Genomic DNA, 12,896 nt, shown 5'->3' with positions numbered 1-12,896 from the left:
TTCTTGATTTGTAATTACAGAAAAAATAATTTATAAATGTAATTCGCTAATTCATGAAAAAAAAATTATCAAATTGATTTATGGCTATGTTATTGTTTTTTATTTTATCTCCCGACATTGTGAAATCTAATCCAAACTCTTGCTTTTGTGATATCACTATTATCAATGGTGCCTTACAGATATTTTCAGGATAACCTGCTTTAACTCACTCCAACATTAAAGCAAAGCAAGATAGTGCCCCTCGATGTTACAGTTTTAACCGCTTCTACATTGATTTAAAGATCATTTAATGCAAAGCATGATTCGAATTTGGACTCATAATGGACATGTGAGCTGTGGGCCTTGCTTCCCACGTCGAAGCCCCTCGTCTTTCATTCACACTTTGAGCAAAATTTGAATTTGGATTAACCTTCTTCCTAATGCTGGATTTCAACTACAAATTTAACTCACACTATAATCTTTCCTTCATTATGTTAAACATGCTTACTCTACTCCTCATTCTTTTTCCTCCCTTCTTTGCCGGCACTTGTCTTCTCTCTCGTTTGATTAAGCAGTGGCACAATTCTAAGTATCAATGTCACTGTTTAAGTATAGATTATATATATATATACTATATAATGTGATTTTTTTTAAGTTTATACAATGGATAAGAAAATATATTTACTTGGATTAAAGTAGCTGAGAAATAAAGATTAGTGTTAGGAGCTAGCTTGTCCACGTCACACAGTCTCCACCATGAACAAGTGTTGTGACACTATTAAAAAAGTCAAACAAGTTGACTTAATATTAGGCTTTAAAGTTATGTTGCCATCCGGTGCAATAGAGGATTAAGTTAAACATGGGACGAAAGCTTAAAATTCAAATTAAAAACTGTGTTAGGTTAATTCAAGAATAATTCGTGACCCATGTACTATGGACTCAATTTTCTTCAATTCTTTAAAATGCTTCGAAATTCGATTTGATCATCGCAGTGATTTGGTGGACGATTTACGATATTCTGTGAATTCGAAAGTAGGCCCGTACCTAATTCACCCAAGTCTTTTCTTAATTAAAAATTGATCAGAACAAATTGCCTCCCCACAGTTTCAAAACAATGAATATTCGCCGAGCACAAAGATAACGAGGAATCTCACCGCTCGGAAAGTTGCAAAGTCTTCGCAAACGTGTGTGGTTTGGTCGGCGGTCTTGACCGTTAACCACCGTTATGGGTAACGCCGCTCCGTACATGAAGACCCCATCAACTCTTTCGCCGTTATTGTCAAAATCAGAGAATCCGTCAAACCCCTTCCGGCCTCTTATGTTCTTCCCTCTCATTTCTCTCTATATAATGCAAATTCCTTCTGTCAAGAGTTTATTTCCCAAACAACTTCCTCCGAGGCCCCCCTGAACTTACATTCGCCCCATTCAAACGTAGAGAAACAGAATCAAAGAAAGAAAGTCAAGCAGAGCTTCCAGCTTTTCAACTTTTTGGGGTTGAATTGGAATTACTTCTGAGGTAATCTATGTTGCTTCATTCTCTTCTATTGAAACCCCGTATGAATCCCTCTGGCTATGAGGGCACTTAATAGCTATGGTTTGTAGTTTCTTCCTGTCTCTTTTATCTTTCACGAGTCATGAAATCTTTCATGCATAAATAGAAAACCGTGCGAAGTCGATGGGGTGATGACAATGTTCTGCTCTGTTCTTTTTGTGGGTGTGCGTAGTTGTGAATAATTTGTTTCCTATTTCAGTTCTGAACTATAACTTTTTGATTCTATTACAGCGGCATGCATTTCTGCTTCTCTTATATGGCCTCTTCATTTCTGCTTCTCTTATATGGCCTCTTCAGTAGAGCTTTCTATGTCTATAATCTATATGTGCGTGTGTGTGTTATGATTTCGCATGAATTTGATGATTTAGGTGCTTTGAATCAGGACTTCTGCGTTTCGAACAATTTCTCATCTTTGGTAGTGAAAAAGTAGTTTATAAATTCATTCCTGTCATGCTTCCGATCGGTGCCTGTATTTTTTTTTTTGGTATTGGAGCAAAATAATTAATATTTGATAGCCAAACGAAATAATCACGGGAAAATATCTTCCCTTGTTTACTTTTCAAATTACGTGGAAAAGATGGGTGTGTGAATTGTTTCCATGTAAAGTATCATGAACTTTATTGTATTCTTGAGAAGTTTGTTTGTCTGCTAGGAGTCAGTCACAATCCACAATGTTCTAGTGTCTGCTCATTTTCTTTGTTGTGTATTTGTGTTTGCCTTTGTGTTTATAACTTTATATGACTCATTTCATTTTTACTCTTCGTTGATTATGTTGGACATTTACAGAGCATCTCTTTATTGTTGTAGCTGGCTTCACTTCTGTCATTCAAACGCATTTGGTTCATGTTTCGATTGGCAGCATAAATTCCAAGGCTGATGCATTTCTGATTTTCTAGTTGCCCTATTTGGATATCTTCTTTCACAGACGGCTAGTGCCATCCTTGTAGTATGGACTCACAGCGGCCTCTCAGTTATAGTGAGACTGATACTGGACTAACTAATTCATCGTCACATCCTGCCTTTTCATCGGTACCCAGCAGGCTGCTTGAATCCTTGAAAATTGACTTAGGAAGCTCACCTAATTCCTCATTTTCTAATCACTTTGATTCCGATTCTCTTTCAACATTGAGCGACAGCCAGGATAATAAATACAGTTATAGTGAGATCCTTTCTGGTGTGAGCCCTTCTTGTGACTCTTTTCTGGAAACCAATCACAATTGGTACGATTCAACCTCATCCATGGATTATCACCAAGATAGACCGCATCAATATTATGGGAGGAGCTCTCTTCTAAATGATGCAAATTGTAGCCAGAAAATCAGACACGTTCTGCTAGAAATAGAGTCAACTCTGGTGGCCCCTAACAATGGTAATAATGCCTCCACGTCAAATAGTCCTCTTACTGAGAATGTTAGTAGCAGGCCAATGACCTCTGGCCATAGAAACACATCCTGGAGTCATGACCAGAGTTTACAAAATTTTCAAAGTCAGCCATTTTTTGCTTCTAGTAGTCAGCAGTTGGGTGAAGTTGCACATGTAGAGAAACGTCACAAAGCAATAGAGGAAGAATTGGTGCAAGGTTTCCGCCAAGTAATTTGAGACAGTTGCTGATTGCATGTGCAAAAGCGCTTTCAGAAAACAGCCAGAAAGACTTTGGTCAGTTGATTGAAAGGGCTAGAAATTGTGTGTCCATTACCGGGGACCCAATCCAAAGGCTTGGTGCTTATTTGGTAGAAGGGCTTGTTGCAAGGAAGGAAGCATCCGGGAGCAACATCTATCGTTCCCTCAGGTGCAAAGAGCCGGAAGGCAAGGACTTGCTCTCCTATATGCACATGTTGTACGAAATCTGCCCTTACTTGAAATTCGGTTACATGGCTGCCAATGGAGCCATTGCAGAAGCTTGCAGAAATGAGGATCATATTCACATCATAGACTTTCAGATTGCCCAGGGAACTCAATGGGTGACTCTTCTTCAAGCCCTTGCGGCAAGACCCAGTGGGCCTCCCTGTGTTAGGATCACAGGGATTGATGATCCTGTTTCTAAATATGCTCGTGGTGATGGGCTTGAGGCAGTTGGTAAACGGTTGGCCATAATCTCTGAGAAATTTGGCATCCCAGTTGAGTTTCATGCATTGCCAGATTTTAGTCCTAACGTGACAAGGGACATGCTTGACATCCAGCCTGGAGAGGCTTTGGCTGTGAACTTTCCATTGCAGCTCCATCACACAGCTGATGAAAGTGTTGATGTGAATAACCCAAGGGATGGGCTTCTGAGAATGGTAAAATCACTGTCTCCCAAGGTGGTTACATTGGTTAGAACAAGAGTCAAACACCAACACGACGCCTTTCTTCAACAGGTTCATAGAAACCCTAGATTACTACCTGGCAATGTTTGAGTCTATTGATGTCACGCTCTTGAGAGACAGCAAGGAAAGGATTAACGTGGAGCAACATGTTTGGCCAGGGATGTTGTGAATGTTATTGCCTGTGAAGGGAAGGAAAGGGTAGAACGACATGAACTGTTTGGCAAGTGGAAGTCTAGGTTGACAATGGCAGGTTTTCGGCAATACCCGATGAGCACCTATGTGAATTCTGTTATTCGAACCTTGCTGAGATACTATTCAGAGAATTATACACTAGTGGAGAAGGATGGTGCTATGTTGTTGGGGTGGAAGAGTAGAAATCTGATATCAGCCTCAGCATGGCATTGATCAACTAAGGTTTATGTTGATTTATAGTTCCATGGATCTTTACACACGATTTATTTCTCTCTTTTTGTTAGATAGGTTCATAAAAAGTTTTATGTTCTTATACTGAAATAATCCGATTTTTGTATACAAAGATTAGGTGCATGTGTTTGTATTTGGAGCTGATGTTTTCATACTGCATAAATAAGGTGAAATTAGAAATTCTTGGCCTATTGCATTCTTAATATTCTGTCATGACTATGGCAAGCCCAGCTTCCCAACTTCTCAACGTCTGCAAACCAAGTTCGGCTTTTGCGGTGGAAAAAACTTTATTGCCTAAAAGAAAATGAGAATTTTTAGGCCATAAGATAATCTAATATCAAATTAAATGGCCTTCTGCTCCGACGTCCAACCTAAGGAGTGTTAGACTGTTTTTGGGGCAATGGACAGATCCTTTGTTGTGAAGTGCATAGGAATTTCGGATTGCATATTTCATTGGCCCATCTCAACATCTCTTCACAAGCACCGTAGTCTAGTACGTGGCTTCTTGTTCATCAGGCTTAAATTACAGGCTTGAGGCTGAAACTCAATTTTCTAACTAGTAATTCTTGGATAAATTAAAATTTGGGTTTGGGTATCTTCTCATAACACTACTGAATGCGAGAATGATAATATTTCCTGTCCAAGACATGAAGGCAATAGATTGTAGATGGTATTGTAGACTTGGATTTTCGTTGAAGTGTGTGCCGTCCAGGGTTAGATGTGGACAAAAGAAGAGAGAGACGTCCATCGGATTGGGTTTGGACTTTGGAGCTGGTGGGCTTTTCGTCGGCCCCTTTCAATGTCTCCTCACTGAACACCTGTGAGGTTTTTGCAAATTTGCCATGTTTTAATTATTTGGAGTAAAATATACTGGCCTCTATTTTATTTTATTTTAATTATAAAAATGTTTCTTATTTTTTCAAAACCAACGCAATTCTTTCACAAAATCAAGATTATTAATTTTTCTAGCCTTAAGCACATTTGGGCTAAAAATCTTTTTTTTTTTAATACATGCTAGAAAAATCTTTTAAACACGTGTAAACAGAAACTTTATGAATTAGGATATCTCGTTCCATCTTGCCTTTGTCACTTAGGCTGGCCTCAGGTGACTGAATTAAGAATTTAATATATGAGAAATAAATTGTTCACTATAATTTATATTTTATTTTACTTTAATTTTTTAATTTTAATATATTTTTAAAATATTTATTTAAATATTATTATGCTTAATTATTTATGATTTTTAAAATTGAAGAGAGAGGAAGGGAAGGAGGGAGTAGACAATTTGATTATTGGGGCGAGCTAATCGTTTGAAGCATTTTTAACATCAATTTCAATTAATCGAACAGTATTTTTCAAGTTTTATCAGAACATTTTTAACAACGTTAAACATTAGATTAAAATATAAGTTTCAAAAATAAATGAAAAGTTTATATAATTGTAAGTTTTAAGCAAACTATAAAAAGGCAGATGTATTAAAAGGATTGGTGGAGGGAACTAATCTCTCATAATGTGACAAATCAAAGTTCAAATTCTCATTTAGATAAATTCATTAAACATGATTGCAACGACCTCCGTGTATTAATGCATTTTAGACTAGTACTTGCTAACAGATTAAGGCTTATTCTCCCGGATTTGATTCTTCTACATCAAAGTGCATGCATCAAAGGGAGGCTCATCTCAGATAACATCCTCTTGACAGTCGAAATCATTCACTATTTGAAGAAAATAAGGAGAACTCAAACTTGCTGGGTTGCACTCAAAATTGATTTTTTCAAAGCATTTGATAGAGTTGATTGGAATTTCCTACAACAAATTATGCTCATCATGAACTTTCCTTGTGATTGGATTATGATGATTTCTCAATGCTTATCTGTAGTCTCTTATTAGATCTTGGTGAATGGGAGTTTGACAGCAAGCTTCAAGCCTTTCAGAGGAATAAGGCAGGGAGATCCATTATCTCCCTACTTGTTCATATTATGTTCAAATGTTCTGTCTTGTATGATAGTGGAGAAGGAAAGAATTGGTTCTTGGAAGGGCATCAAGATTTCTAGAAAGGCAGATCCAGTGTCACATTTGGCATATGCAGATGACACAATACTCTTCTTTCAAGGAAATAAAAGTAACACTCAAGTTGTTAAGGAGGTTCTGAATATTTTCTATCATCATTCAGGCTAGGAAATAAATTTTTCAAAATTCGAGCTTATATTGAGTCCAAATACTCCCCCTACGCTAAAAGAGGAAATTATAGATGCTCTGGGAGTGAGACGTTCTGATAGTATTGAGAAATACTTGGGAATACTTGTTGATGCTGCCTCTGGGAAGAATTCTATATATCATTTTCCTATCAATGCTTTTGACCGAAAACTTAGTTTATGGAAGTCTCAGCTGTTATCCCAAGCTGGTAGAATGACCTTAATCAAATCAGTTGTGTCTTCTACATGCATTTATCAATTGTCTTGCTTTCTTCTAACAAAGAAAATTGCGGGTAAGCTTGATTCAAAATGTGCTGATTTTTTCTGGGGTGTTGCTGAAAATGATAAAAGAAAGCTACATTTGAAAGCCTGGAAAAAACTTTGCAAGAACAAGAAGGAGGGAGGCTTGAGATTTAGATCTTTTTATAATTTCAACTTGGCACTTCTTGCTAAACAATCATAGAGGATAATATCAGCAAATGATTCTTCTCTGATTGGTTTAACCCTCAGAAGGAAATATTTAGAAACTCTGATAAAAGGGGAAAAAGAACTTAAACCGACTTTCTCTTGGATGATGAAGGATGTGGTCAAAGCTTCTCCTGTCGTGTCTAGCAACCTGAAATGGCAGGTTGGCTTAGGGAAGTCCATTCCCTTTGATCATATTAAGTGGTTCCCGATTCATGAAGACAAAAAATGCTTAAACTTGAAGGTGTCAGACCTTAGGTTGCATGATAGTTGTAATTGGAATGTGCAGCTTATTAATTCTTGCCATAACCCACAGCATGCACGGGAGATCCTTTCTACTCCTTTTTCCATTTTTGATGAGGAAGATCGATTAATTTGGATAGGCAGTACCTCCGGAGAATACAAAGTCAAAAAAGGATTTCAAATGATCAATGATGCTTCTGGGGATATCAACCATAGCTATTTGGTTTGGAATTTTATATGGAAATTGCAGCTTCCTCAGAGAACTATTCTTCTGGGCTGGAAAATTCTAAACCATGCTTTGCCTACTTCAGATATCTTGATGGAACATCATATCAACAGCTCTGGAAATTGTTCTTTCTGCAGTGAAGAAGGGGAGTCTCTTAATCATGTTTTTCTCCACTGTCATTGTGCTCGGGCTATTTGGTTTGGTCTTGATCTTGCTCTTAGAACTGATGTGATTCATGACTGCACAGAGTTCATTTTATACTGGTGTCATAAAGCGATTTCTTGCAAAGATTGGATTCAGGTGGTCAAGATGATTTTTATAACTTTGCAGGTTATCTGGGATAGTAGAAATCTGATGAAACACCAGAACAAAAAGCTGTAATCCTACACAGATAATCCATAAAATTCGATGGCTGTTATCAACTTGTGAGTTGGCCTTTTCAATGCAGATATCTCATTCTAATGCAGTGCAAGAAAGGAAGAAGGAATGAGAAATATCACATGCAAAAGCCAGAAAAGGATGGTTTTTGTTTGTAGGCATCCAGAGAATTAAGAGTAGAACCAGACAGATATCTTGCTATGCTCAAGTTATAATCTTTCATGATTTTCAATTGGTCATTAAGCGAAGAGATGACAACCTGCTGAAGTTGCAAATGATATGTCTTATGGAGACTATCAAGAACTACATTAAATGGATCACTGACTTGGGAGAATTTGGAGCTCCTGGATTCTCTAATATTACAATGGTTTTTATTAAGAAAAGACAAGCTAAATTTTTCATACAATCTGCTGACAAGGATGCTGCTCTAAAAATTATGGCTCATGATATTAATAATCTTCTGTATTATTTTAGTAATGTTTTCTTTGAACTTTTACCTTCTTCAGCTTTAGATGCTTGGAATAGGTCTTTTCTAAGTGCTTACTCTCCCAGATTAGTTGATCTCGTTTCTCTTAATTAGGTTTCTTTTCTTGTATCTTTGTTTCTTATAATAAAAAAAATGCATTTTAGACTAAATGACGAGGAAAGTTAGACTAGCTGAAAGATAGTTATAAAGTATTTCACGTACCTACATGATAAATTCATATGGTAAATATCCTCCATCTTTTTTTGTTTATAAATGGTCTATCTTCTATCTTCAAGAAAGATACAGGAAAATATTTCCAAATTGTTAGAAGATTCAATTATTTATGATTTAATTTCTTAGGTAAGAAAATTGAAAATTAGGTCAGAAATATTTTGCATGGTCAAGTCAACGCAGCAACGCCGAGGGATTAGCAAAGCTTTGGCGGCGATGACAACGGCTCTTACCATGAAGTCATCCTTGTCTGCTCAAAAGTTTTGTCCACGAACCTCGTGCTTTTTTATAGAATTTCAATAATATTTAGTATTCACAGTTCTTAAATAAAATTATCTACTATGAGTTATTGAAAAAACAATGCCTGTATTTTGCTCGAATTTTAATATATATTTCTATATTTTTTTTGATGTTATAAGTTTTTATATTTTTATAAAGACATTAACATGGAACAAATGGTACTAATAATGCTGACACATGTCAATTAATGCCATTAATTTTGTACTATATGCCAAGTTGATGCTGACATAAATTTTTAATGAGCAAAATTAAACAAAAAAAAGTCTACACTGAATGAAATAAAAAGGCTGATCTAAATTTTTAATCGATCAGCAAAATACACAAATTAAAAAAAGACTTGGTTCTTCATTTTCTAGGGTACAAAAAAGTCTAGGTCAACTTTTTTATTTCATTTGATGTAAGCTTTTTTTTTAAATATTTGCTTATTAAAAATCATGTTAATATCAGTTTGACACATAAGCACACATTTAATAGTTTTAATTGACATGTTAGTATTATTAACACTATTTCTACTATGTTAACATTTCTCTGAAAATGAAAGGATGAATACTGCAGATGAAAAAAAATATAGAGATTTGAAATACCAAAAAAAAGTTTGAAGATTTATACCAAAATCCTGACAAAATGCAAAGACATGTTTTCTTTGAATTATAAAATAAATAAAAATATATATATATATATATATTGAATGAAAATGATAAAATATTGATAGATATTACATGTGTTGATTGGCCCACTAAGAAAAACGTCTAATAACGCAACAACGTACAACTTGAATGGTCCAATTTTTCTTTCCTTTAGCCATGGGTTGATATAATGAGCTGCTTATGAAATTGAATCGTTAACCCCCACGCGCGCGCGCAATGGAACATCAAATCATCTTTAGTTATTAAGTTAATACGCTTACATTCATCATTGCTTTCACATTATCTTGCGAAAATTTTTAATCTCTCTCTCTCTCTATATATTCGTTATTAAAATATATTAAAAACTACTCAAATATCTCATCCTATAAACAAATAAAAACAAAGTTTCAATGAAAAAATAGAAACAACTTCTTTTGTATGTACAGCGGTCTAATACTCACGCTTACCTAACCCCAAAGGAAAGTCCGAAAGTGGATTCAATGAATGAAATCCTCTATATAAATGAATTGAATACATATCAACCTCTTAATTTCTATCAAAGCCACATTTCAAAATACGAAGCCATGTCTGTTGCAGCATCTCATCATGACAACACGAGAAGATGTGTCAACTATGCTCCTACCATCTGGGGAAACGAGTTTCTTCAATTTGCTTCAAAATCTGTGGTATTTAATATACACATACACACACCATTATATGCATATGCAACCTAATGATCGAATACCTGGCTAGTTTATTTATTTATTTTGTTTTTGTTTTTTTGGAATTGAAAATGTCTTAAAATTAATTAATTACTGTCCGTTCAGTGTTCATTGAATATAATTAAACCAGATTGTGGCGTGTGCGGATTACATGTGTGTTTGTGATTTGATTTTTCAGGAAGTTGATGACAAGGTGGAACATAAAGTGAATAAAGAGAAAATAAAGATGTTCATATCTTCCAACCATCAGTGTCGTCTACAAATGCTAAACTTCATTGACTTGGTCCAACGTTTGGGAGTCTCTTACCATTTCGAACATGAAATTGAAGACGCATTGGCAAAGCTTCACAGCATTTATACCAGAAATAACAGCCTTATCACGCATCGGGATGGGGATGATAATCTTCACTCTCTTGCTTTACTCTTTCGATTGCTGAGGCAACATGGATATCCCATTTCATCATCTGGTATATGTTATTCAAATTTAATTCGCTCGTCAATATTATTTTGCCTTGTCTAATATCAGATCAAGAGCTTTTCTCTTCTCAAGAGCTTACACTAATTCGTGTGTATATGAAACAGATGTATTTGAGAGATTCAAGGACGACAAGGGCGAGTTTAACAACGAAAATGTTAGCAAGGATGTGAGAGGAATGTTAGCCTTGTATGAAGCTGCACAATTAGAGGTTCACGGAGAAAACATACTTGATGAAGCTCTTCATTTCACTTACACTCGCCTTAAATCCTTGACTGATGACACCCAACTGAGCCCTTGTCTCAATGCACAAGACAGCCACCGCTTAAGTCAGCCTCTTCACAAGAGATTGAGTAGGATAGAAGCAAGGCATTACATGTCTTTAGTCTACCAGCAGCAAGATCCTTCCCAAAATTACTTAATGCTGCTCAACTTTGCAAAGTTAGATTTCAATGTGCTGCAGAAACTGCATCAGAAAGAACTTGGCAATATCACCAAGTGAGAAGCGCTATAATCTTAAATAGTATATTAATGTCGACCCACAGGATAAATATAATTAACAGTAAAAGCTCTTTTTTATTTGAATTACACAGGTGGTGGAAAGAATCAGAGTTGACAAGAAAGGTGCCTTATGCTAGAGATAGGTTGGTGGAGTCCTTCTTTTGGCCATTAGCCATGTCCTATGAGCCTCAATTCAGCACTGCAAGAATGATAACGGGCAAAATGGTTGCTATTATCTGTCTTCTTGATGATACCTATGACGCCTATGGCACCCTTGAAGAACTCGAGCTCTTCACCGAGGCCATTCACAGGTTTAATGTTTAATCACAGATTATACGTAGCTGGGGCCATTATATTACCAATCCTGTCACTGAAATCACGAATTTTACGACTTAAATTAATTCCTCGTTTTATCTGATCATCCAGATGGGACGTAAGTCCTATTAAATCTCTTCCAGAGTGCATGAAAGTGGTGTTTGAAGCAGTAGTGGAGGTGTGCAATGAAATGGAGACGGTGACTGCAAAACAAGGAACATCAAATCTTATGATGCCGCATGTGAAACAAGCTGTAAAGGCGATACTTTATAATATAACTTATAATTTTAAATGATAGTTCATTCGAGTTTAACTTTGCTACTTACATATATTCTGTTTGTAGTTTTTCAACTTGGCTAAGGCGTACTTGATGGAAGCAAGATGGTGCTATGAAGGCTACATTCCAAGATATGAGGAGTACAAGGATAACGGAGTTGTGTCTTCTACTTACCCACTTCAGATAACTTCATTCCTAGTCCTTGGAAACCTTGCTACGAAAGAGGTTCTTGAATGGATTGCCACCGATCTGACAATTGTTAGGGCTAGCTCAATTATTGGCAGATTCATGGATGATATAGCCTCTCATAAGGTATAGCTTAAGACACCTTGCATGCACATGAATTCAACGTAACCTAAATATAATCAATTTTGATGTTTCTAATGAAACAAGAAAACGAAACTGTTGGTTCTATATATCCTTACATTTTAGAGTATTATTATATTAATTGGCAGAGACGATGCGAGAAGTTTTATGGTTTTGCATGGATATATAATGTGTGTGTGTGTGTGTAGTTTGAGCAGGAGAGAGAGCATGTTGCTTCAGGAGTGGAGTGTTGCATGAAGCAGTTTGGAGTTTCAGAAGAAGAGGCTTATAAAATTCTCAGCAATGACGTCAGAAATTGCTGGAAGGATATTAATGAAGAGTGTTTGAATAATCCACATGACGTCCCAAAATCTGTGCTTGATATTGCTGTCAATTTTGCTCGAGTGTCTGAGGTTGCCTATGAAAACCTGCGGGACAGATTCACTAATGGCGAGTCCCTCAAACATTATGTAGACCAACTCCTTCTGGATCCCATACCCATTGAACCGTGACGGAGCTTTATATATTTTAAAGTTAAGGTTTAAATTTGCTCTTGTATTTACTTTTTAAAAATACTGGACATTTTATATTTTTAAGTGGGCTAATTTTACTCTTAAACTATTTTTCAGAGGAGCAAAAACTCTCTTTCATTAATCAGCCGTTAATTTTTTCGTTTTCAACTGATTTGGCATATGCGTGGAGCCCATACATAGTAATATGTAAGATGTAGCATGTTCTTTTGTGTTAATTTACCTCTGAACTCTTTTTTTTTAGGAGTGTTAAGCACTTTAAAATCTTTTTCTTGAAGAGTTGAGGACCTTAAAGTTTTATTAAAATAAAATTAAATAAATATTGTTAAAGTATTAAGTATTTTAATATTTAATAATTTAAATATTATTATTAAATGAGG

At 35.9% G+C, this 12,896-nt stretch overlaps 1 protein-coding gene and 1 pseudogene across 1 annotated transcript; both read left to right on the top strand.

Annotated features, from left to right (window-relative positions):
* Nucleotides 1-1,418: 1,418 nt before the first annotated feature.
* On the top strand, nt 1,419-4,440 carry LOC129300305 (scarecrow-like protein 21; annotated as a pseudogene).
* Nucleotides 4,441-9,959: 5,519 nt separating this feature from the next.
* LOC129300307 (probable terpene synthase 2) lies at nt 9,960-12,666 on the top strand. The gene is made up of 7 exons (XM_054938873.1): nt 9,960-10,076; nt 10,291-10,579; nt 10,695-11,085; nt 11,181-11,399; nt 11,515-11,656; nt 11,747-11,992; nt 12,196-12,666. The coding sequence occupies exons 1-7, from the start codon at nt 9,975-9,977 to the stop codon at nt 12,496-12,498; spliced, it is 1,692 nt and encodes a 563-aa protein (XP_054794848.1). The 5' UTR covers nt 9,960-9,974; the 3' UTR covers nt 12,499-12,666.
* The last annotated feature ends 230 nt before the right edge of the window (nt 12,667-12,896 follow it).

This window comes from Prosopis cineraria, unplaced genomic scaffold (genome assembly GCF_029017545.1).
Source record: "Prosopis cineraria cultivar Desert tree isolate PC_DT_omini unplaced genomic scaffold, ASM2901754v1 PC1526, whole genome shotgun sequence".
In the NCBI taxonomy this organism is placed as follows: domain Eukaryota; kingdom Viridiplantae; phylum Streptophyta; class Magnoliopsida; order Fabales; family Fabaceae; genus Prosopis; species Prosopis cineraria.
This window is presented reverse-complemented; position numbering and strand designations above follow the sequence as displayed.